The 22,523-nt window shown below is 52.8% G+C and overlaps 2 protein-coding genes across 5 annotated transcripts in view; one reads left to right on the top strand and one right to left on the bottom strand.

Annotated features, from left to right (window-relative positions):
* The window catches only part of STYXL1 (serine/threonine/tyrosine interacting like 1), a 49,801-nt gene extending 47,669 nt beyond the window's left edge, over positions 1–2,132 (bottom strand). For 2 of the 4 annotated variants that reach the window (XR_013760772.1, XM_079121594.1), the window contains exon 1: positions 1,961–2,130. The gene's annotated coding sequence lies outside the window, so the exon portion shown is untranslated. Of the gene's footprint in view, positions 1–1,960 lie in introns of all 4 variants that reach the window. The other 2 variants (XM_079121596.1, XM_079121595.1) reach the window with 2 other exon arrangements.
* An 83-nt stretch (positions 2,133–2,215) lies between these two features.
* Positions 2,216–15,955, top strand: MDH2 (malate dehydrogenase 2). Its single transcript, XM_079121593.1, has 9 exons — positions 2,216–2,383; positions 6,505–6,673; positions 7,998–8,081; positions 8,767–8,876; positions 9,968–10,093; positions 12,336–12,413; positions 13,616–13,715; positions 14,005–14,156; positions 15,642–15,955. Exons 1-9 carry the CDS (start codon positions 2,318–2,320, stop codon positions 15,771–15,773), a joined length of 1,017 nt encoding a protein of 338 aa, XP_078977719.1. The 5' UTR covers positions 2,216–2,317; the 3' UTR covers positions 15,774–15,955.
* The last annotated feature ends 6,568 nt before the right edge of the window (positions 15,956–22,523 follow it).

Raw genomic sequence — 22,523 nt, 5'->3', positions numbered from 1 at the left:
CGGATTCTCCGTATTCCTTTCATTCCGGATCTAGATGAACAAACTCTTATCCACTCTGCCCTGGAGACTTCTCTCCCAGCAGCCCCACTCTCTCCATTTCTGTAGCCACTGCCGTCATTCATATCTTCACCATCTCATAGGATAGTCTCCTAAACGATCTTCCTTCCCTCCGTTTTTTCCCCCATTGGAATTCTTAGCATGCGAGGGCAGTCTTATCTCATCCACAGTTCTGATGGCCTCATAAAAGCTTTTGATAGCTTTGCTTCTCAAGGAATAAGACACAAACTTCCCAGCTAATATTCAGAGGCCCTGAACAATGTTTCTTTCCACTCTCATCTAAAAGCAATTCAATACTCCCAAAGTTCACTGAGGCCCTCTCAGACCAGTCATGTGTTAGACAATAATGAGAAATGATTTAGGGGGGTTTTGTTTTGTTGTTGTAGTACTGGGAATTTAACTTGGCAGTGCTCAACCTGAGCTACATCCCCAGATCTCTTTATTCTTTGAGATAGGGTCTAAGTTGCCAAAACTGGCCTCAAATTTGTGATCCTTCTGCCTCAGTTTCAAGTAGCTGGGATTACAGCCCTGCGCCATCACACAGCTGGCTCAATAAAGAGTCGAAAGACAGTTCCTGACCCCAAGGTGACCTCATTTCTGGTGGCAAGACAGAGTAATTACGAGAACACAAGTGTAAGATCAAGGACACTGCGTGCTCTCAAGTCTCCACTCTAACAGTCTGTCCCCTGAACATAGGATCATGCTTTCCTTCTTCATTTTTCCTCTGGGCTCTTTATTTCCCTCCTTGTCTATCCACTTCCCATAGTTAAAAGCCCAGCTCCTACAGCCCTCCTTTGAGAAACGATTCCCAAGCAAGGGCCCTCTCCCTTCTCTGGAGGTGAATGTTCCAATTGAGTACTGCCTTCTCTTCTGCAGGGCCTGTTTAGATGGCTCATCTTCTGGAAGGTCCCCTTATACAGCCCCACCCCAATTCTGGGTTAGCTGCACCTTCTGTGTTCCCACAGCACCGCACAAATTTTATCCTTGCCCATATTGCTGCGTGTGATTGACCCATCTCTTCCACTGAACTGAACCCCCTGAAGGCCGGAAACATGAATCTTGTTCTCAAGCGAATACCCAACTCCAATACCAAGTCCACACATCTTGATTGTTCACCAAACAGAGGAGCAAAGACTAAGGCAGCTATCATGAACTCCTTCGTGTTGCTATGTTCTTTAGCACTTGTGTTATTATTTCCATGTCTGCTTCCCCAACCACCGCCCCCAGGCAGACTCAGTCATTAGTTCGTTAACATTTCTCTATCAAGGCAGCAATCTGAGGCACATCTATCTGCCCTACTTGACTCTGGACTTTTTGACATGCCCAAGACATCTCTGCATTCCCAGAAAACAAAAATGTGTGTGTAAGGGGATGAATCTTAGAATTTTAAAATAAATTCCTTGTGAGTAGGAACCCTAGCTGTTTTGTTTGGGCAAACAGCAAATCCACATAAGCTCAGGTATCTTAATTGTAAAGAAGAGACGGCGGGGCTGCGTTCACAGCATTGCGGGCTGGGAGGTGAGGAGTAGGGGTTGGATGACTGTGCTAGTTACTGTCCATTTCCTCCGCAACAGGACTGTGGTCCTGCAGAGCTCCTCCAACGGCGCAGGGTGCCGGTGCCGCCTGTGCTAAAGTTCGCTATCGTTCGCAGTAGAGTCCGTTTTGTAAATGGTAACGTAAGACCTGGGAAATCTGAGGGCAGGTGCACCGAGGTGAACTGATGCCCACTCGGTCTCCCCTCACTCCCCGCTCTGGCTCGCTCAGAGCCCCCTCCCGCCTGGCTCCAGGGACAGGAGGGGTGGATTCGGCTGAGCTCGGGGACTCGGGCCCGGGACACACTCCGCCTGACCAGCTGCGCCCCCGCGCCCAGGCTCGCTGTCAGGGTCTCGGTCTGGAGCCCCACCTGGAAAATGGCTCCTCTAAGGCGCTTCCAGCCCGAGCCCGTCCTCGTCCACCTCTCGGGAGCGGACTCTCCCTCCCACTCCAACCGCGGGTTCCCACTGGCCAAGGCGACCCCGACTCGCAGCAAACACCACAGTTGCCAGGAGCGTCCCTCGGCTTCCCTCCCTGGAGCCCGGAAGTGGTCGCGATATCGCGAGATCCAGAAAAAAAAATGGGCGGGACCGGAAGTCGGGTACTCTCGCGAGACCGAAAGAAACAGAGCCGGGCTGCAGAGCTCAGTGCAGTGTGGAGGTCGTTGGAGTCACAAGCACGCTGCCAACTTCTGTGCCTGCCCGTCTGCGCTCCTCCCGCCCCAGCCATGCTCTCCGCCCTCGCCCGTCCCGCCGGCGCCGCTCTCCGCCGAAGCTTCAGCACCTCAGCCCAGGTAGGCCCGACGAGGGGCGGCCTGCTGGCTGGGACCCCGGCCCGGGCTCGCGCGTCTCAGGCTCGAGCGGGGCCACCTCGGGCCCCAGGGCCGCCCAGCACTGGCTGAAGGCCGGGGCGCAATGATCCAGCGCTGACGCCGGGCGGGAAGTGCAAGGGAGAAAGCCCTGGAGAGGGCGAGGTGACCCGCCTTCAGGCGGGTGTGCTTCGCAAGCTCCCCCAGCTCGCCCCCAGGCTCCGCAGAGGGTGCGCTCTTGGCCTACGTGCCTTGAGGTTGAGAAGGTTCGGAAGTAACTCGTTTTTATGCAGCTTTCATTTGCTTTGACATAAGTAATATCCTCCTCCTTGCACGATCCGTGTGAGGGAGAGAAATAATGTGTAGTTAGATTGAGACACAAGGATAGAGACTTGGGCCGGGTGATTACACAGCCCCCAAAGGCATAAAACTCACCGCTCCTGAGGACTGTCAGTGGCCTTCCATCTGAGTCTTTTGAGTATTCTGTTTTGCTCTTAACCTTTTTAAAGGATCCTCACTGCTATGGAGAGACTGTGCCTGACCCCCAGGTGTCTTGACAGTGCTTGACTTGGCCTGGGACCACTTGAGCCTAAGCTATTTTTAGCCATCTTCTAGGAGAATGGTTCTCATACTCTGGTGCGATCAGAATCACCTGAAAGTAACAGCACAAAGACCCAGGCTCATTAAGGAAGATAGAATGGTGAGCCTCTATCTTTACCAAGCGCCCCCAGTGAATCTAATACAAAGTTTGAGAACCCAGGAGCTGCTTGTTTTCCCTCTTAAGTATCATAGCCAAAAGGAAGGTGATTACTAATGGGAATTGATTTCACATTTCTTATTTAGTTTATGTCCTTCGGTTTCCCATGCAGTCAATTCTTTTGAAAAATAAAGACTACAGATAAGTGTATTGAGTATTTGTGCTTGCCAGGAATTGTGCTGGGTCCTGCAGGGGCTAACAAGATGAGTGAGACGTGGCACCTGAGATGAGCCAGCAGTGAGTTAACTTATGACAGGTGAAGGTGATGAAGATTGATGCTAAGGAGAAGGAGAGGGACAGCTGGTCTAAGGTAAAGCAGGAAGAACATAAATGGGGGCAGAGTAGTTTTTCTTTTGCAGATGCTGGAGATTGAACCCAAGGTCTTGTGCATGCTAGGTAAGCTCTCTACTACTGACCTATACACCCAGCCCAGAGGGATTGAATTTTGATGGCATTTTGCCTAGGCACCAGAAATAACAGCAGAGAACAAAACACCCTGTTCTCAAGGACTTTACTACATATTTTACTTGTTGTCATCTTACCTCACATTACAAAGTATCTTGGTGATGAACACAGAAGGAAAAAAGTAGGGAGAGGAGAGATCAAGGAAGAGGGTTGCAATTTTAGATTGGCCAAGGTAAGCCTCTCCCAAAATGGGAGATTTGAGTAAAGCCCTAAAGAAAACAGAGATCACATATAGAAAGAGTATTCCAGAGTCAGGCATGGTGGTACACACCTGTAATCCTCCATATTCCAAGGCTGAGGCAGGAGGATTGCAAGTTTGAGGGTAGCCTGAGGAATTTATGGAAACACTATCCCAAAATATAAAAATGGCTGGGGATGTGACTCAGTGGTAGAGCACCCCTGGGTTCAATCCCCAGTACCAGAAAAGAAGGCAGAAAGAATGTTTTGAGAGCCCTGAGATGTTTGAGAATATGAGGAACCAGTGTAGTTCCAGGGAGGGCAATGAAGAGAACAGCAGGCCTTGAAAAATGTTGGCTTTCTCTTGAAAATGGGACAACCATCATAGAATTTTTGAGCATATCAATGACTTGTTCTTGCTCCCATTTTAAGAATCAGGTCAGGGAGAATGACAGATTAGGGGTTGTGGTGATCTGGGTGACATCTGTAGAAATGGTAAGACATTGCTGGGTTTTGGATAATTTTTGACCAGAGTAAGCAGGATTTACTGATTGTTGATCGTGTGAGGGCTGGGGAGAACCTGGAATCAAAGATGACATCTAAGTTTGGGTCTTTGGAGTTGGTATTTGGTGAGATGGGCAAGACTTCTGAAAGAGGGCAGGTTTGTGGATGGGGAGAAATTCAGGAGCTCAGTTTTAGATTAGATTGAGTTAAAAATGCCAGTTGGACACACAGGTGGAGATGCTGGAAAGGCAGTTGAATAAGGCATAAAGGTGGGCTTGAGCCAAGGGCATAGCACCTTGGTCTCCAGACTTTCTCTCAACAATAAAAAATAACATACAGTGTCAATATATCTATTTCTATGTAGACATACTAATACATACATTATAATTTAAGTATATAGTAGAAGTTCAAAAACAAACCATAACAGACTTGCAGTATAAAGCAGACTCATGGGTAAAGGAAGAGTTCCCATGTATCCGTTTTCAGAACCATTGCTAGTCAGGGTACAGTCCATAGCCGCCACTCCGCTCAGGGAAGATCAGCTTTGGAAGACACTGTTACAAAAGAAGTAGAAGTAACCATTGTAATCCTGAAGGTTTTCCTCCATTGCAGTGCATTGTGGAGATCCCACTAATTAACAACTGTGTTTTTGTAAACACTGAGTTGGTGACATGCACAAACAATGTCATCTCAGCACAATGAAATCAAAGACCTGAGTGAGGAAGTCCTCTCCCTCCCCCACACCATGTTCACCTCCTGTACCATATTGGGCTGATCCACTTAAGGACCCTGGCAGGGCACCAGATCAGTCTGATCCTCATAAGGTTTAATTCTCTATAAATTGACATTGGGTTTGTGGGACTGTGGGAATGCCTGACAACTGCAGAGCTGGGAGTTGGGCGTGGCAGCATGTTCCTAAGGTCCCTGCCGCTTGGGAAGCTGAGGCCAGAGGACCACTTGAGCCCAAGTGTACAAGGCCAGCCTGGGCAACACAGTAAGACCCTGTCTCGGGAGGGGGGTAGAGAACAAAACTGAAGAGTTGGAATTTGGGAGTCCCTGAGACTCAGAACAAGATGTGGGAGTCCAGTGGGAGATCCAGAAGTGGACGAGATTGCCAGACCTTGGGATCTAAGTAGGTCTGGCTGGTTTAGTTTTTCAGGAAGTCAAGGTTCCACCTTCAGAGTACCACTTAAACAAAAACTAGAACCTAGGTGTACACCTGTAATCCCAACAACTTTGGAGATTAAGACAAGAAAGCCACAATTTAGGGAGACCCTGTCTCGGATTTAAAAAATGAAAAGGGCCGGGTGGAGCACCCCTGGTTCAATCCCCAGTACAAGGAAAACAAAAGGCTCAGAACCTGTTTACACTCAAATCTTGATTGTCTCACATGCTTTTAGAGTTTAATTCCTAAGCAGAAATACATTGTGAAAGTTGTTTTGGTTTGATTTTAGTTTTGGTTTTTGATGACTGTTAACCAGCATCATCCACTGTAGAATATAATTGGTCTTCTGTGTCCACATGCTCCACATGGACAGATAAGGTCAACTCAGATTGAAAATGCTCTAAAAGGAACGGAAGTTTATATATGTACTGAACTTCTTCTTCTCATTATTCCCTACCAGTACATTTACATAGCATTTACATTGTATTATGAGTCACCTAGAGATGATATAAAGTCCTCTGGCTACACAAATACCACTGGGGATTTGGATATCCTGGGGGGCATCCTGGAAGCAGTTCCCACAGCTACTGAAGGACAGCTATACTTCTCTTTTGGACCTTTTCCCATTGCTCCTAATGCATCTGATTAACTTGTACCCCAGCCAGCAAGGGTCTTCAGCCCCACGGCTCCTATACAATGGGCCTGTGTGTGTGTTTATACTTTTTAAACTGTGGATTGAAGGTAAGACTGCTGTGATCAGCCTATCTGCCTGACAGGGGGAAGCTATTTCTTTGTCTTCTGGAAGGGTATTTGGAGTATGACCCGGGTATCTCAACATCTCTACACGGAAGTTCTCCCCATTTGAACCTTGACCTTTGGAATAGGGTCCAGAATTCTATCAGAATGAACTTGGTAGAAATACAACTGTATCTTGTTTTGACATCGATAAAAGAGGATCAGTGTCATGTTTTCAGGACACCATGTGGGTTGTTTTAATGTTGATTCTGTCCTAAGAGTTGTTTCTCTGCCTCTTTTTAGAACAATGCTAAAGTAGCCGTGCTTGGGGCCTCCGGAGGAATTGGGCAGCCCCTCTCACTCCTCCTGAAGAACAGCCCCCTTGTGAGTCGCCTGACCCTCTATGATATCGCTCACACACCTGGGGTGGCTGCAGATCTGAGCCACATCGAGACCAGAGCAACTGTGAAAGGTACTGGCCACGCCCACCCTAGAGCCTGCCATCTTCTCCCCATAGGCCAGGGTCTTGATTCTAGAACAATTAGACGTAACTAGATGTTCAAAAACGTGCAAATTGTGTTAATTTCAGGAATTAAAGTTTTATAAACAATTATACCCATTTGGACTTGGAACCATAAAAATTTAAATGGCACTGCCTTAGAAAAACAAGGTTGTCCAGTCTTCCCACTCTTTACTCTTTCTAATGTGGAAAGTAGTGTGAGAACAGGCAGGGGGAAGTGTCAGGAAGCTGCTGGGGCAGACAGAGGTGCTGCTCCCGGGGGCTGCAGGTTGTCCTCCCTCCACCTCCCGCTCCCCAGTCAGCATCTGAAACACGCTGCCCTAGGGAGCTGAGCCTTTCCACACAGGTACGTGGTTCACAGTTAGAGTTGCATAGTTATGAGGCCTGCTCATTTCACCTTCACCATATGTCACCATTTTTTCATTTCACCAGGTTCTTAGTAATTTTTAAAGCTGCCCATAATTTCTCATTTATTTACTGTACCCATACTATTGGCCATTGAGCCACTTATAAGTTGCAGTAGATCTTTATATCTCCTTTCTTAGAATACTAAAAGTAGAGTCAGTGAGTGTGAATATTTCAAAGTTCTTGCTACAAAGTAGCAAATTGCTGAAAGTTGTGCTAAATGCTGTTGCGGACTGACAGTAGGTAAGAAGACCCCTTCCATAGTGTTTCCAGTTCAAGAAGTTGACTCCCAGCTTGTATTTATGAGCCTTCCCTGAATTTGTTTGCCCACTTTCTTTTGAGCTGTATCTTTGGTTTTTGAGATCACCTGCAATAGGAAAAAGTCAAAATCAAAGCAGATTTTAAACATTGTAGCAAATCTTTGACAGCAAAACTGTAACATGTCCCTTGATGATAGATGGTGGTACTGGGAGTTCTTGCTGGGGACCCCAGGGCATTTCTCTCACCTGGCACCTTTGCTCTGAGGAGTGAGACCGAAGAGACTGAGTGGCAGGCAGCTAATGCAGCTACCCATGGTGTGCAGAGGCTAGTGAGCTGGACAAGGACAAGAGAATGGCTGGGTTTGGTTTTGTGGGAACGTGGAGGACCAGTGGGGGCCTGGGCAAGGAGAGGCTGCAGGAAGGTGGAATGATGGTCCGGCCAGCTCACAGGCAGTAGTTGCCACTTTTCATGGGGCTCTCCAGCTTTTGTGGAGGCCTTTGGTTGGTGTGAGGCCCAGGTGGGGGTCGTCCTTCCCAGGTCTTGTCCCCCAGAGGCAGTAGCCTGTCTGGGTTAGAAAGGTGAGCTTGCTGTCCTGGGGTGTATTTTCTAGGCTACCTTGGACCTGACCAGCTGCCAGACTGCCTGAAAGGCTGTGACGTGGTAGTGATTCCGGCCGGAGTCCCCAGAAAACCAGGTGTGTGTTCCAAAGCTTTGCCCGGCATCTTCCTATATGTTGCTAAGAAGGGGATGTTCCTTTAAAAATGAATTGAACCTGTGGGGCACAATGGTGTGCACACCTGTAATCCCAGCAACTTTGGAGGCGGATGCAGGAGGATCACAAATTCAAGTCCAACCTCAGCAAATTAGCAAGACCTGGTCTCAAATTAAAATTAAAACAGGTTGGGGATGTAAATCAGTGGTTCAGCACCCTGGATTCAACCCCCAGTACCGCAAAAAAAAAAAAAAAAAAAGAGTTCGGTCTCTTCCCTAAGAAAATACCACAGGCTCCCCAGTGCCCCTGAGACAAAGATCACGTGTGGGCCTGGTGTTTAAAGTCAGCCGTTATCTGCCATTTGTCCCTGCCCTGATGTGTCACCATTCTGCTCATGCCTGGAATGCCCTTCCTCCACCCAGCTACACCCCGGGCTTCTTACTAATCCCTGATGATCCTTCTCAGCCATCGGCCTCCCCAGCTCCCACCCCACCCCTGCTGTGGCACTTGCCACACCAGATTGCTCACCCTAGAAGTTGGATCTACTTGAAATGGGAGCACCGTCCTGTTCTTGTTGAGTTTCCTATAACCGCCGACACCCGGCACTTGGCTCCCATTTGGAAATTCACCGTGTTCCTTATGAACATCTCGCACTGGGTCATTTCAGGCATGACACGGGATGACCTGTTCAATACCAACGCAACAATTGTGGCCACCCTGGCCGCTGCCTGTGCCCAGCATTGCCCTGAAGCCATGGTCTGCATCATTTCCAATCCGGTGAGTACAGGCAGAGTGGTACTGTGTCCAGGCCACGTTGGCCACAAAGGTTTACCGTCGTGGTAGGGAGAATGCTCTGAGAGACCCAAGGCTTGTTTCCCGAGGGTGCCTTCCGGCACAGTGAGTTTGAACCCGGCCCTCCAGCCAGCTCTCCTGTCTGTACCCTGGAAGACAGTCTGTTCCGAAGGCTTCTTTTAGCCATGATTGTGGGAGCCTCTGGAGTCCTCCTGCTGTGTTTCACTTGGGGTTTACAGTTCTGGGTCCCTATCCTCCCCTCCCCTCACACAGCCACCCCTGCCCTGCTACAGCTTGCAGGTAGTGGCTGGCGTGAGGACAGCCATGGTCCCCGGGCCTGGGCTGGCAACACCTCGGGTCATGTGTGCACCAGCTGCCCTCCGCTTCCCTCCTAAGTCGTGTTGGTGTCCAAGTGCACAAGGATCTGTGGGATGGTGCAGTGGCGGTGACTGGGGGACAGGGCTGCTGGCCAGAGGAGAGGGTCCAGTCTTCCCCACTAGCTCACCTCCTCAGGGGTGTGGTTGAAAGTGGACAGTTGCAGTGTCCTGCGGGGAGCTGGCAGGTGTCTGCTGTGAACCCCATGGTTCATCCTGTTCTGTGATCACTGTGGGGAGGGTCAAGCCTACTGCCGCACATGAAGTCACTGAGTCTCCACAGCAGCCTCCTACTTGTCCCCGTTTTACAGATAAAGAAGCCAGGTCCTAGGGAGTTTGGGTGACTTGCCCAGGGTGCCAACATAGAAGGACGGAATTGGGATTTGACCCTAGTTCATCTGCTTTGAGTAAGCTCCAGTCAGCAGAAAGTGCCCCACATAGCCAGCGTCACATCTGAGTTGGTAACTGATGGCCACCCCAGGAATACATGTCCCCTGCAGCAGGGGGGCTTTTGTTTTCATAGTGGGTCAGCCCTGTCCTGTGAATGGCGTGCCTGTGAGCAGTTACCAGGGCAATTTAACCTGGCATCTGTGGACTCGTTAGTGGTCTGATGAGAGATCACATGTCTACTCCGGACAATGTCTCCTCCTGTTCTTGGCTCTGTGCTCAGAATCCAGGGCAGACCGTGCCTGTCGTTCACAGGTTAACTCCACCATCCCAATCACAGCAGAAGTCTTCAAGAAACACGGAGTGTACAACCCCAATAAGATCTTCGGTGTGACGACCCTGGACATTGTCAGAGCTAACACTTTCGTTGCAGAACTGAAGGTAAGCACCGCACCACTGTCCTTGGGTTACTTTTCTGAACTTCTCCAGCCACCTTGCTCGTTTAGCAAGGGCATTTTGACCTGAGAGTTTAAGTCTTTTTGTAGCTTGTCCCCTAATGGAAAGCATGCAGCAGGTCCCTGCAGGTTCAGAGCAGCCAGCTGCCATCTGGCTTGCTTCCCTCTGCCTTTGACCTCTTCCTAGATGTGTCAGGCTCAGGCTTTTCCCGGGTTTTTTGGTGGCCGTGCTTGGGCTGTGCTCCCCATCTTCCCTTTCTCATCACCCCTGGAAATAGTCTTGCCAGGATTAACCTGCTAGTCCTTAGACAAAGTGATAAAATCAGCAACTATGAAGAATTTAAGAAAGTTCCAGAAATCCTGATATACCAGCCTCCAGGGCCTTATTATCTGGGGCCTCCAGTTCTGGCTCCCTTGGGTTTCCCGTAGTGGCTTACCTCGGAGGGCTCTGGTGCTGCCAGCTGCTTACTCCTGGACTGTTGGACTGCACCCTAGTGTGTCTTGAGGTGGGTTTGCTTTGGTGCAGTGCCTTTCAGAAACTGCTTGCAAAGCATTTTGGTTGCATATCTAGCAGAAGCACCACTGGGCCCCAAAAGTGTCCCTTTTGAGCTGCAAGCCCTTCTGTTCTGAGTTTGCAGGCAAGGTCTCCCGAAGCAGCAGATTGTCTTGTGCACAGCTTGGTGGCAGGTGCACACACAGGACCGGAGTCCCTTTGTGCACCAGACAGATCTGCTTCTGAACCTCCAGACAATGTCCCCACTTTAATCCATGCCGCAGCATGTGGTGGGGGTGCTGTTCTAGATGTTGGAGTTGCAGAGATCCATGGGATGTGGTCCCAGGGCTTTGGGTCTCAAGTAGTGAACAGGCAAGAGACAGTTTAATTCAGTGGCCAGTTCAGCAAGCACAGCTATGTCCGGAGTTGGTAGGACCCATAGGGAAGGAACAGGAGGGCATCCGAGTGTGAAAGTGACCAACAAGAGGTGGGCCTAGTGTCCAGACGGCAGCCATACTTGTCCTTTGAGGGTTCTGGCCACGAGCTCCCGTGGCTGAACACGCCAATTCCCCAGGCCATAGTCCACAGGCTACTTGAGCCACATTTCAGATGTGATAGCCACTTGATTCCTGTGTTCTCACAGAGGGTTCTGTGAGCAGAGCTTACTTAGCCTAGAAACGAGACGGGATCCCGTCCAGACAGAGCTGTAATCGACAAGCCTCGTTGAAGTGAACTGGTGTTCTGGAAAGCTGCTGAGGTGTATCTAGAGTGAATCCAGCCTCCAGGGCTGGCCCTTCCCTCGCCCTCTGGGCCGTCTGGCCCCTCCGCACCACCCTCTCCCTGGGCACACTTGTCTCCTGGCATGTACATTTTATGCTCTGCTGGTGCCACATCTGCTCTTGTGTGCCCGATGGCGCTGTCACCAGTCCTGTTGCCTGGAGTCCCCTTCCATCTTGTCGCACAGCCTGGAGCCATCACCTGTCCTTATTGAAAGGGCGGTCCAGACACAGGGCTGTGTCTCTGTCCCTGGGGACACGCAGAGCCTCAGCACATGTGCCCTGCAGGAGCCGGCCCTCCCTCTCCTCTGACATGAGCCAGGCTCCCGAGCCGCAGGCACCTGGGGAAGGTGGTGTCCCTGTGGTCACCACTCACCTCCCCACCGTCACCCCCACCAAGTTCTTTTTTGTCTGCTTTTAGAAACACTTGGGACACAGATTCCTGGGGGCAGCGTACCTTGGTTTAAAAGCGAATGGGCCTCTCCAGCAAGCCTGCGGCCTTGAGCTGTGCTTTGGTCTCTATCCGTCCCAGTGAGCGGCAATTGACACGCTTCTCCCCTGAGTTTCCTGGAATAGGAATGAGGAAACAGCAGTTGACTGTTCTCTACGACAGTGTGGGGACTCAAGTGTGGCCTTCTCCAGGGAGAAGAATGGCATTCACACTGGGAAAGAGGGCTCGGCCTCACATTCTGAGAGGATGTCTGGGGGACTTCAGGCAGCGGGTGGTCTCAGCTCCTGAGAAGAACCTGTGCTGACCTCCCCAGGCAGAGAGCCCCGTCACACCTGTTCACACTGGTGTCCGACCATCTGGTACAGCTGGGATGGGACAATGTCTCTTCCCTGACTCCTTTGTCCTAAGTCCTGTGAATTTTCCCAGTGTGGCCGATTTAGACGGAGTGAGGGTTTTGTGCCCAGAGAGCGTGTTGACAACTAACCAAGCTTCGCACTTTGGTGAGCAGGGTTTGGATCCAGCCCGGGTCAGCGTTCCCGTCATTGGCGGCCATGCTGGGAAGACCATCATCCCCCTGATCTCTCAGGTACGTGTGCCAGTGACACTGCAGGAAGCTCTAGATCACAGCGCGCTCGCAGGGCCACCCGAGACACTCGGGAGGGAGAAGAGTGAACCAAGACTGTGTTTTGAAAGGATCCCTGCTGGCAGCAGCCGCTCCAGGATGCCTGGGGCTTTCCTGCCTGGACCATGGGACCGTGGGGGTCCGAGGGTGTGGCCATGGGAACCAGGGGAAGTGTCCCATTCCTGCGCTAGGTCAGGGCAGGAAAGGTGCTGTGAAAACAAGCAGAGGCTGGCACAGGGGAGCTCCAGTGCCCACTGTTCCGGAGGCTGAGGTGGGAGGAGCACTTGAGCCCACAAGTGCAAGGCCAGTCTGGGCAACACAGCCAGACTCTGCCTTTAAGTGGGGAAAAAGGAGTAGAGACACTTGGCACTACCAGGAAGGAGACTCATCTGACTGAGCTCATGGCCCTGAATCCAGTGCCTAGGAAGGACAAAATGTGTGTGCTATTTTTGCCTTAAATGTGTGATCTTACAAGAAAATCATGAGGAAATGTCACACATCCAAATTGAAATTGTTTTTATAAATGTAGTGATCAAAAAAGAAAAATCAGGAAAAGCTGAGGGACTGAGAATAGACTAACTGAACACTAGCAGGGATCCGACCCTGGCTCTGGAACAGGACTGGAATAGCAGTGGGCAATGAAGTCTGAAGCCCAGGTCCTGACATGTGGATGTCAGTCTCCCAGCCACATCACTGCACTGTGGTCTTGGGAAATGCAGCATTGGGGAAAACTAGTGACGGGAAATCTATGTGGTAATTTTTCAGCTTTCTTTTAAAATGAGTAGTGGGCCAGGTATGGTAGTGCATGCCTGTAATCCCAGTTACTCAGGAGGCTGGGGCAGGAGGATTGTAAGTCGAGGCCAGCCTCATCAACTTAGAGATGATCTCCTAATGAAAAAATAAGTAAGTAAAAAGGGCTGTGAAGTCGCTCAATGGTCGAGTGCTCCTGGGCTGAAACCAAATACCTTTAAAAAGGCAGGGAGTGGGGGAGGTCACCAAGCCTCCCTGCAGAGTTTGTCTTTTCTTTATAAAGAAAATATCTGTTTCCCTTGCACTCGTGCCTGGAGGGAGCCCACTGTGAGAGAGGGCAGGGGTTGGTGGGCCTGGGGGGCTCTGCACCCGGGGTGAGCTCAAAGCTGCTTTATGACCTGTGGCTTTGCTTGTAGTGCACCCCCAAGGTGGACTTTCCCCAAGACCAGCTGACAGCGCTCACTGGACGGATCCAGGAGGCAGGCACTGAGGTGGTGCAGGCTAAAGCTGGAGCAGGTGGGACCCTTGGGAAACCTGGACGGGGAGCCCTGACACCAAGCCCCAAGTGGGCGGAGTGGGAGGCGGAGGCTGCCGGCAAGGAGTGGGGTTTTCTGTGTGCGTTTGCCATAGCTTGATGAGAAGGCTCTGCGGAGGAGGAGCTTGGCTTGCCGAGGGGGCCAGGGCGATGGCGGGAGCGGAAGACTAATTCTGTGTAGTTGGGGTGGGATTCTCAGCAGTAAGCTGGGACAGCAGCAGATGTCCCGTGAAGCAGGCTGCCCTGGGCTAACCTGACTCGCTCCCCTAGGCTCTGCCACCCTGTCCATGGCCTATGCTGGTGCCCGCTTTGTCTTCTCCCTCGTGGATGCCATGAACGGCAAGGAAGGAGTCGTCGAGTGCTCCTTCGTGAAGTCCCAGGAGACAGACTGCACCTACTTCTCCACGCCCTTGCTGCTGGGGGTAGGTGTCCCTGCGAGAATCGTCATCCGGGAGCTGTCCCCGTCCCAGGGCTCCACAGTACACATGTCCCTGGGCAGTGGCTGCACACCCTTGTCTGGATGTGCTCTGGCTTTGGGGGGCAGAAGCACATCTCAGAATTAAGAGCCAGGAGCGCCACACTGAGGAGTGTGCCTCTTGTTCACACGGACTTGACAGCTGGTGCTGAGCAGTTGTGTGACAGTGGTGACCGATGAGGCAGCCCAGGACAGCTCTGAGAGCAGGCTTCCCTGCACAGCCCCTGCGCCATTGCCCTTCCTTACCTCTGACCTGCTCATTTGCCCTGACCTCAGGCCGTGGCCCATGCCCTTCCCAGGAAGCCTGGAGCTGGGGCACAGCTGGGGACTTTGATCCCTGCCCCAGTACTTTCCTCCTGGGAATGTGCCTCTAGGGACGGAGCCCGTCTTGTCACATTGCTGGCTTCAGGTGGCTGTTCGGGGGCACCTGTGCAGTCTGGTTGGCTCTTCACTGAGCTTGAGTGAGCAGAGACCCTTGGGTCTCTCCGCTTTCCATGCATGTGAGCACTGTTGAAATCAGGCAGGTGTGTGGTCACATCATCTCATGCCCAGGAAGTAGGTCTCCTGACCCTCAGGCCCCCCCGGGCCTTTCCCATGGATGCTCTCACGCTGGAGAGCCCTGGGACGTGGCATTGGCCCTGGAACTCCCTTTGGTGGGAACACGTTGGTCAGCATAGTTCAGGGCCCAGGTGGTGGCAGGTGTGACAGCGCTGGGGAGAGAACACCTGCGGCTGGGGCCTTGGCTGGAGAAGGTGCAGCACACCCCCTTGGAGCTGGGTTGGAGGCTGTTGCACAGAGGTGACACAGTGGCAAGGCACCTGTGTCTTTTGTGCGTCCTGGCTTGAACCCAGGGTTGCTTAGCCACCGAGCCACATCCCCAGCCCTGTTTGTATTTTATTTAGAGACAGGGTCTTGCTAGGTTGCTGCCTTGGCCTCCCAAGCCGCTGGGATTGCAGGCGCTACTGCACCCAGCTGACACCTGCATCTTTGATGTCAGACATTCACCTACGTAATTAGATTCGATTCAAGTAAATTTTAACATTCCTTCAGTCCTTGATGAACTTGGGGAAGAGACTAGAACCCAAAATTACTGTGCTGTTGGTGCTGCTGATGGTGAGCACTTTGTAGCAGGTGCTTGGCGAGTCGTCCTCATGGGAGGGAGGCGTGGAGCGGGGAGAGTGCCCTTCGTAGATACAGAAATGAATTGGGAGTGTGAGCCACTGCCCACGGTACGTGCCCGGTGAAGACAGCAAAGGCCCCAGCTGGGACTGTCTGCCTGCAGCCTGAGCTCCCGACCTGGGCTCAAACCCGCCCGAGCCAGCAGCTGCCCACAGCTGCCTGTGTAGTCGCCAGGCAGAGCCAGTGAAGGTGCAGGTGGGTTTCTGTGACACTCTGGTTTTCCAGATGTTACCACCTCCCTTCTCCCCTCCAGAAAAAGGGCCTAGAGAAGAACCTGGGCATCGGCAAAGTCTCCTCCTTTGAAGAGAAGATGATCGCCGAGGCCATTCCTGAGCTGAAAGCCTCCATCAAGAAGGGAGAGGACTTCGTCAAGAACATGAAGTGAGGTGCGGGTGACGAGCAGCGGCTTCCTTAACTTATGACAGCATCGCCTCGCCAGAAGGTGGCTCCGATGCTTGCGTTTAATTTGCTTCGATGATGGTTATTGTGTCGATGTTATCATCCCTTCCAAATTGTGGCTGGTCTATTGGTGCGACAATAAAAGCAGACTTTGATTTTCTTTCTCAAGGTCCTTCTGTAAGTGTTCTTCCCTCCCGTGAGCACGGACGTGGGGTGTCCGCGCCCCTCTGCAGTCACATCAGTGTTCCTTCACGGTAGATGGAGGCATCGGGAACTTCAGGAAATCTTATTTCTGACACGGGTAGAGCGCTCAGCCCTGGGTACCTGCTCCTCCACGCTGCCCCGCACCACTTCGTATGCCGGGTGTGACCTGAGGGGGTGTCCTTGCCTTCACAGGGCGTCGCCGGCTTGGTGGCTCATGCCAGCGGCCCTTCCCTGGCACTGTTCCCTGCTTTGAGCTGCCTGGACTGGCTCTGCCCCCTCTGAGCTCAGCCTCCTCAGCACCAGCCCCAACCGACACCACAGCCAGAGTCTCCAGGAAGTGAGGGTGGGGACGGGAGCCGGCTGAACACAGCTGCTGGCAAAGCCGTGGCTCCGGGTCCTCTTCGGGGCCCAGTGAAAGGCTATGCTGGTTGGGGTGTGGGAGTGCAGGGCAATTGGGTCCCTTCAGCAACAGGCAGCGTGACCTCTGAAGTGCAAGCGGCTCTGCCTGAGAAGGAACTTTCCGGCACCAGGCGATGCCTTCCGGGTGGGATGGGGGATTCCCGCCCCAGTTGTCTTAACTGTGTAAAACCTAAGAAGAAACCAGGAAAATCGTCTCTGGAACGATCCAGCCTCTTGGCCGTGCCTGTCCTCCGAGGGCTGCTGGCCACGAGCCTTCTGTGGCTGCTCTCCTGCTCGCCTGCCCTGCTCTGGGGAATTGCCCAGAGGCTTTACCTTAGGACCCTGTGCTGACACTGGGCATTCACTCCACGTGGCGGTGGCGGCTGCTTGGGCTGCAGCCTTCAGGAGCTGGGATAGACTTGGACATCCAGGGCAGGAGCTGGTGCTTGGGACACTGCAGGGTGGGGACAGCTGGGCCTCCCTGTCCTCACGGGGCCTATGGAAAGGTGGGTGGATTTGCCCAGGGCTGAGGGCAGAGGCCCTGAGGGGGCACAGCTTCCCCAGGGCCCCGATCTGGGTTAGAGCAAGTCACAGGGAAGCCAGGTATGTTGTGAGGTGACCCCCCAAGCCCACGAGTGCCAGGAGGCCAGGGTCTTTGGGGACCAGTTCTGATCATTTCACAAAAGCATGAAGTACTTTCTCATGTTACGCTTTTAGTAGCTGGCTCATCCTTAGGAGGGACACATCTGTCATTTATTCCACATTGGATAGTGAGGTTTTTAATCTTTTGCTTCTCTAAAGAGCATGGTCCAACCTCACTGCCCGCTTGGACCCTGTGGGGGTCTACAGGCAAAGCACGGTGCTCGCTCTTCTCAGGGTGTGCTTGCTATTTCAGGGATTCTTGCAGCAGGCACCAACAGGCAAGGACCTACGACCTGAGAGGTCAAGGGATATTTTGGATTAGGATGGTCACTACTCATCTGTACTGGGGATGACCACTTGGCCCTCGCTACCCCTCGGAAGTTCAGATCTAGCCATCCAAGGCAGAAGGCCCAGAATCTGAAATGTTCCCTATTCTTCTGGATTATTCTGGGGGGGGTGGAGGATCCAGGCTGTGGAGACATCAGCTGTCCCAGAGTTCTTCTCACCGTAAAATCCTGTTCCTGATTCCTCAAGGATCAGCAAGAAAATGCAGACGAAGCATCAGAGAGGAGAGGGCTCCTCTAGATGTCTTTGCGGAACAAGAGTCGGGCAGATTGCCCCCACTAAGCGACCTAGAGGAGGAGAGACCACTCGGGCCGAGCCCGAAGGCTGGGCAGCATTTCAGCCAGTAAACCAGGCAGGATGGCCAGAAGGGACTGGACCCAAGATGGATTTGGGGAACAGCTGAGGCCCACAATGAGGGGGGCAGGCTGGTAAGGGACAAGTCTGTGTACCCTACTGAAGGGTCACCCTGGGATCAAGGCAACAGGATGTCCAAGGAACTGAGCAGCTTGGTGACAGGATTCTAGGCTGAAACTTATCAAACTTCAACAAGGACGATCTTGGGACTCGGAGGGACCTGGGCAGAGCCAACCCCCTGTGGTGTCCCTGCTGCAGGCCTGCAGGGCACCCTGGAAGCGGGAACAATGAGGAGGCAAGGAAGCCGAGGGCCAGCCATGGTTGGCAGTGAGTGGGGGAGGGGTGTCAGCTCATGGAGATCAGCCCCCTGCACCTCCCAGCAACTTCTACCCCCAGAAGTCTGTCACATGTCACGTGGTTAACCACCTTGGGCCTGACCCCCTCCCGGGCTGCAGTGTGGACTGCCATCCCTGCCTTTGGGTAACCTCCTGACCAACTCCTATCCCCAGAGTTGAGGAAAAAAGCCCAGGAGTTGTGTGTATAGTGCTAATGACCAAAAGAGGTGGCTGAGGCCTTTGCCAGAGGAAGCCAGGAAGCAATTCTCAGAGCAGAGGGAAGCCTGGTGTGGAGGGAGTGGATCCCCACAAGGAAGCCAGTCTTGCCTGTCTGGCAGACAAAAGCTCACCTGCGGTCCCAGCAGCTCCGGAGGCTGAGGCAGGAGGATGGCGAGTTCAAAGCCAGCCTCAGCAACATAGCAAGGTGCTAATTCAATTCAATTCAGTGAGACTCTGTCTCTAAATAAAATACAAAAGAGGGCTGGGAATGTGGCTCAGTGGTCAAGTGCCCCTGAGTTCAATCCCTGGTATCATAAAAAAAAGAAGAAAGAAAGCCGGTCCTGCAAAGAAGCTGCCACTAGCACTGGGCAGACACAGCCATGCCAGGTAATTATAAAGAAAGTGGAGGATCAAGTCTGCAAAGGCAGAAGAGAAGGCACAGATGGCTTATCCCAGAAGGACCCTGACCTCCTTGACAGGGGCCTTAGGGAGGACCAGCCTCCTCTGCAGTTCTCCCATGCAGCCTGGAGGGGGCAATAGAGGCTGGCGCTGCGCTCAGCTCCTAGGACTGGCTGGGTCACCCACACAGCAAGTTTAGCATTCCAGAGCCAAACCTGCTTCTGGTGCTGTCTGGTCTCACTTGTCCAGCCAGGAGGGGACAGCCACTTTCCATCATGGAAGCCAACCCAGGGAGGACTGTGGAACCCAGCTCCCAGGTTGGGCCTGGAGCCTCAGTATCAGTGCAGGAGGTTGAGTGAGGGACCCCCCATGCCCAAGAGAAGCAAGACCGTGGCTCCTGAGATGAGTTCACCTGGCAACCTTGAGTTCCTCTGTCTCCAGTGCCCTGTGTGGACAGCCAAGGACAGGCCTAACACTAAGGGGCGGGGAAGCGGCCAAATGGCCAGAAGGGAGAACCTGGGCCCGACCTGCAGCCTCTGTGGGCATCTGCAGCAGCTTGTCCTTCCAAGTGCTGGGCCTTGATTGGACCTTTTGCTTCCAGGGACAAACCCCACCAGAGGCTACATCTGCCCCTGCTGCCTGCATCCTGGCCTGCTAGATTCAACCGCTTGGGGCAAACTTCGGGAGCAGCCAGAGCTGCTCAACCAGAAATATGTTGTTTTGGAGCTGAAGAAATAGCCCATTTCGGAGAGCACTCGCCTAGGATGCGCAGGGACTGCTGTTTGAATCCCTGGCCACTCAGGCGTGGGGGAGGGGGGGGTAGAGCTCTTGGAGCTGAAGAAATATGTTATTTTGTTTCCTTCCCTTCACTCTTTTCTACAGAGTCCATTAGGGTCACCCTGGGGTGGCAGAAGCAAATGCCAAAGGGAGGTAGGACCAGGTGGGTTGATTTGGGGCCAGTTTGCACTGGGCAGCTGATCTGGTAGTGAGATAGAGATCTATCCAAACCAACCAGTCAACTGCTGCTGCCCCGTCTGGGGCCCCTCCCTGGGGACTCCCCGCACCCCGCACCATGGAAAAGGCGTACCCCTTGGCAACAGCATGGGGTCCCCCAACCCACTGACCAGTGCCAAAGGGCTTCTAGAGGTTAAATATTTTAACACCACCATGGACAGCACCCCTTCTGCAGAAAAGCTGAGTCAAAGCATGGGGGTGGGGGACAGAACACAAGCTACAGACCCCCAGCAAGACACCCACAGAGCTGTCCCCCTAGCCACCCTTCAGCCCAAGGAAAGGGTCCAAATTCAGAACTTTGGAGTGGTTTTCCGATGAGTTCCCCCATCCCAACTCTCTCCCGAGGTACTGATCACCCAAGGCTGCCTCCAGCATAGTCAATAGCAATCAATGCAGTCTCCCCCCTCCCCTGCCCCCCACAGTACTGGGAATTGAACCCAGGGGCATTCTACCACTGAGCCACATCCCCACATCCTAAACCCTTTCATTTTTATTTTGAGACAGGGCCTCCCCAAGTTGCTGAGCCTGACTTCGAACTGGCAGTCCTCCTGCCTCAGCCTCCCGAGTGGCTGAGATTACAGGTGAGCACCGTGACATATGTGTTATACAATACCAAGCATGAGAAGGAACATCCCAATGAATATTGGTATTTGAATGTAAAGCATGCAAAAGGGTCTTAAAGGAATACACACCAGTTAGCCTGGTGTAAACTTCCAGAATGGGGGCGGAAACTGCCTTGGGAATGTGTATTGCACATAGAGCGCTCTCAAATTTTTACTCTTTATTCTTTGCGTGATGGGGTTGAATTGTATCCCTAAAAGTGTGCATGTTGGAGTCTGAAGCAAGTTTGCTGCCAATGTGACCTATCCAGATGCTGACACAGGAAGAGCCCTAATCCAATACAACTGGTATCATAAAAGGAAGAAATCTGGCAGGGCGTGGTGGCACACAACTGTGATCCTGTGACTCAGGAGGCTGAGGCAGGAGGATCACAAGTTCGACGCCAGCTTAGGCAACTTAGTGAAACCCTGTCTCAAAATAAAAATAAAGGGCCTGGGGAGATAGCTCTGTCGGTAGAGTGCTCGCCTTGCAAGCACAAGGCCCTGGGTTCGATCCCCAGCACTGCAAATAAATAAATAAATAAATAATAAAAAGGACTAGGGATGGGGTTCAGTGGTAGAAAAAGCAGCCCTGGGTTCAGTCCCCAGTATGGGGGTGTGGAGAGAACAAAGGAAAAAGGCAGGGGAGGGGATTGGGACCCAGGCACAGGCACAGGAAGAGCCCCATGAGAAGATGAGGACAGAGACAGGATGATGTGATATGCAAGCCAAGGAGCCCCAAGGATGGCCAGCAAACCCCAGAAGCCAGGGGACAGGCCCACGACGGACCCTTCCTCATAGGCCTCAGAAGGAACCAACCCTGCTACGACGCCTCCATTTCAGAACTGTGAGACGATACATTTGTGTCGTTGAAGCCATCCAGTTTACGGAACTTTGTTACAGCAGCCCCAGCAAACGAATACACTTTGTATAATATTCCACAACGTCCCCCCCCCATAGAAGTCAGGATGCACCATGACTCTTATTTGTTGTATGGGTCCATTTTTCATTACTATCACAAAATGCCTGAGGCCAGGTAACCGATGAAGGGAAGAGGTTTATTTAACTTACAGTTTAAAGGCTGAAAGTTCAAACAGTATGGCACTGGCTCTGATGTGGGCCCTGCTGGCTGCATCACATCATGGAGGGGAGTGTGGAACAGAGGGAGAGACAGGAAGCCAGAGGGAGTGGGAAGGGCCCGTCTTGCTCTCACACAAGCGTCTCACCAGAACTCACCAGGCTCCCGTGAAATAACCTGAATCTCTTCCAGAGCAGAGGTTGGCCCCCTCCTCCCCGTGACCCAGTGACGACCTCTGAGGCTCCACCACCTTGTGCCTCCCAACACCACCGCAGGGAGCTGAAGAGCTGGCTCTGATGCAGGAGCCCTGGGGGCAAACCACAGGGAACCAAAGCATCTGTGAGCTCCAAGTTCAAGTACGTACTCTGACACCACCAGCCGTCAGCTCCCCAGGCCAGCAGGGCCCCCGGGCCTGAGCACGGTCTTGTCCAGGGATGTAGCAACCCCCACTGTGGCCCCATTTCATGGATGAGGATGACTTGCCCGCACTCAGGCCGCTCACGGTGACCAGACAGGATCGGAACCCTGGTCGCGTGACCCCATGCCCGGGGCTCTGTGCCCTTCTCGGGGTGCCAATGTACCCCCAGCCTTGGCACCTGTTTGACCTCGGGACCGGCCCCGCCCTGATGAGCCGTGGCCTGCTGTTCTTCATCACGGAAAGCCCTCTGCCACCTTGGAGAGATGCGCGCGAGGGCGCACGTGGGTTCCTTCTCCCGCGGAGCTGGGGAGGGACCGAAGATCACACTGCCCGAGCGCTCTGCCTTGAGTCACAACCCGTAGGGACCCAGCTTCTCCTGTGGCAAACCATTCTCAGAGAGGGAGGCCGCATGTCCTTGCCCAGGCCCAGAGCACTGGCTTCTGTCCCTCAGAGACCAAGGACTCTCAACTTCCAGGGTCCCCTGCGGTAGGCAGATACTGTCCCCCCAAAGATGTCCACATCCCATTGCCAGGAACTGGAGGATCTGTGACATCCTCAAGGTGGAGAGAGGGGCCACAGCCGGGAAATTCAGCAGCTCTGGAAGCTGCCGTGGGCAAGGAAACCGACCCCCTCTACCGCCAGAGGGAACCAGCCCTCCTGACACCCGGCGCTGAGAGATTCTGGCCTCCAGAACTGTGAGGCGATAGATTTGTGTTGCTTTAAGCCACGG

This window comes from Sciurus vulgaris (genome assembly GCF_902686455.1).
Source record: "Sciurus vulgaris genome assembly, chromosome: 18".
NCBI classification, from domain to species: domain Eukaryota; kingdom Metazoa; phylum Chordata; class Mammalia; order Rodentia; family Sciuridae; genus Sciurus; species Sciurus vulgaris.
The sequence above is the reverse complement of the archived record's forward strand: the minus strand, read 5'-3'. Positions and strand labels throughout refer to the sequence as shown.